At 43.9% G+C, this 1111-nt stretch overlaps 1 protein-coding gene across 1 annotated transcript in view; it reads right to left on the reverse strand.

The window, feature by feature from the left end:
• Window positions 1-163: 163 nt before the first annotated feature.
• Window positions 164-1111, reverse strand: part of LOC106534370 (gamma-aminobutyric acid receptor subunit rho-1) — a gene marked incomplete in the record, with an annotated part of 24245 nt that continues 23297 nt past the window's right edge. Inside the window, 1 exon segment of the mRNA XM_014030990.1 lies at window positions 164-719. Within this exon segment, the coding sequence (XP_013886444.1) occupies window positions 432-719 (288 nt within the window).

Consider the following 1111-nt stretch of genomic DNA (forward strand, 5'->3'; position numbering starts at 1 on the left):
AGTTAAAATATATGTTTATCAAATAAATTCTAATGTTACAACTAATCAGGGATCCCTTTAAATAACGGCATTCTGTTGCCCCCCTCTCGCGCTTTGGCAGCCGCCTCCATTATCTGATTTAATTTGGTGGACAACAACTTTGTAAAAAAAAAAGATAAACAGATTTCTTTCTAAAAACGTATATTTATTATTGGCATGGTAAGACCTGGACACAGAGGAGAGCGTCCATACAGTTCTTTGACTGAGAGAATTAGGTTTTTTTTTTGTTCATGTTCACATATCAAGCTACAGGACTGCATGATTCTGTGACTCAAGTAGGAAAACTGGAAAAACCTTTGAAAACCCCAGCAAACATTGAGACGTTTTGGAAACTCCCCTGAGAATGCTGTTTGCCAACTAGTCAGCAACATCTGCAGCCCAGTGAGACTGCATTAAGAATAAATAGACCAGTAGATAATATTGAAGAGGATGTAAGCTCCAGGGAAGATGACCCTGGAGTACATGTCGATGGCATGTGTGTCGATCCAGACGCTGCTGTAAGCCCTGGAGCCAACATGGCCCGTCACTTGGTCACTCTCCATTGCCAGGTCAACCAGCATGGTCTCCCGTCTAACCCTGTTCCCCTCCAGCATGTCRTAGTTCCCTGTAGTGTTGGCATCCACCTCACTGTAGCTGGCTGACATCATGCCAGGAGGAGCCAGGCCACAGGTACACGCCAACTGCAAGGAGAAGGAGCACGGCTTTAACGTTAAACAATAACGTGTAATTCAAGTTAAACTGTGGGGGAAGAAACGTGTTCATTAAAAGAACAATAGCTGTGTTTCCATTGCAAATGTGCGCAAAACTTTGTCGATATTCTGTTAATGTAAAAAAACACAGTTTCGCAACTGCGGTGTTTCCATTAAGTACGAAATGCTTTTAAAGTCATGCGTGACTACGTTTGTTCTCGCGACAAGTCATTGCAAACATGGCGGCGATGGATGTAAACACATAGCATGTTGCTACCACGACTCTAGCGCTCATCATCAGAGGAGACGTCGGCGTCTTTTATCGAGGCTTTCCAGAGACAAGTCCCTACTTGGGAGCGGCTACGTATGCTGTGTTTTTGGGA

This window comes from Austrofundulus limnaeus, unplaced genomic scaffold (genome assembly GCF_001266775.1).
Source record: "Austrofundulus limnaeus strain Quisiro unplaced genomic scaffold, Austrofundulus_limnaeus-1.0 Scaffold1154, whole genome shotgun sequence".
Taxonomy (NCBI): domain Eukaryota; kingdom Metazoa; phylum Chordata; class Actinopteri; order Cyprinodontiformes; family Rivulidae; genus Austrofundulus; species Austrofundulus limnaeus.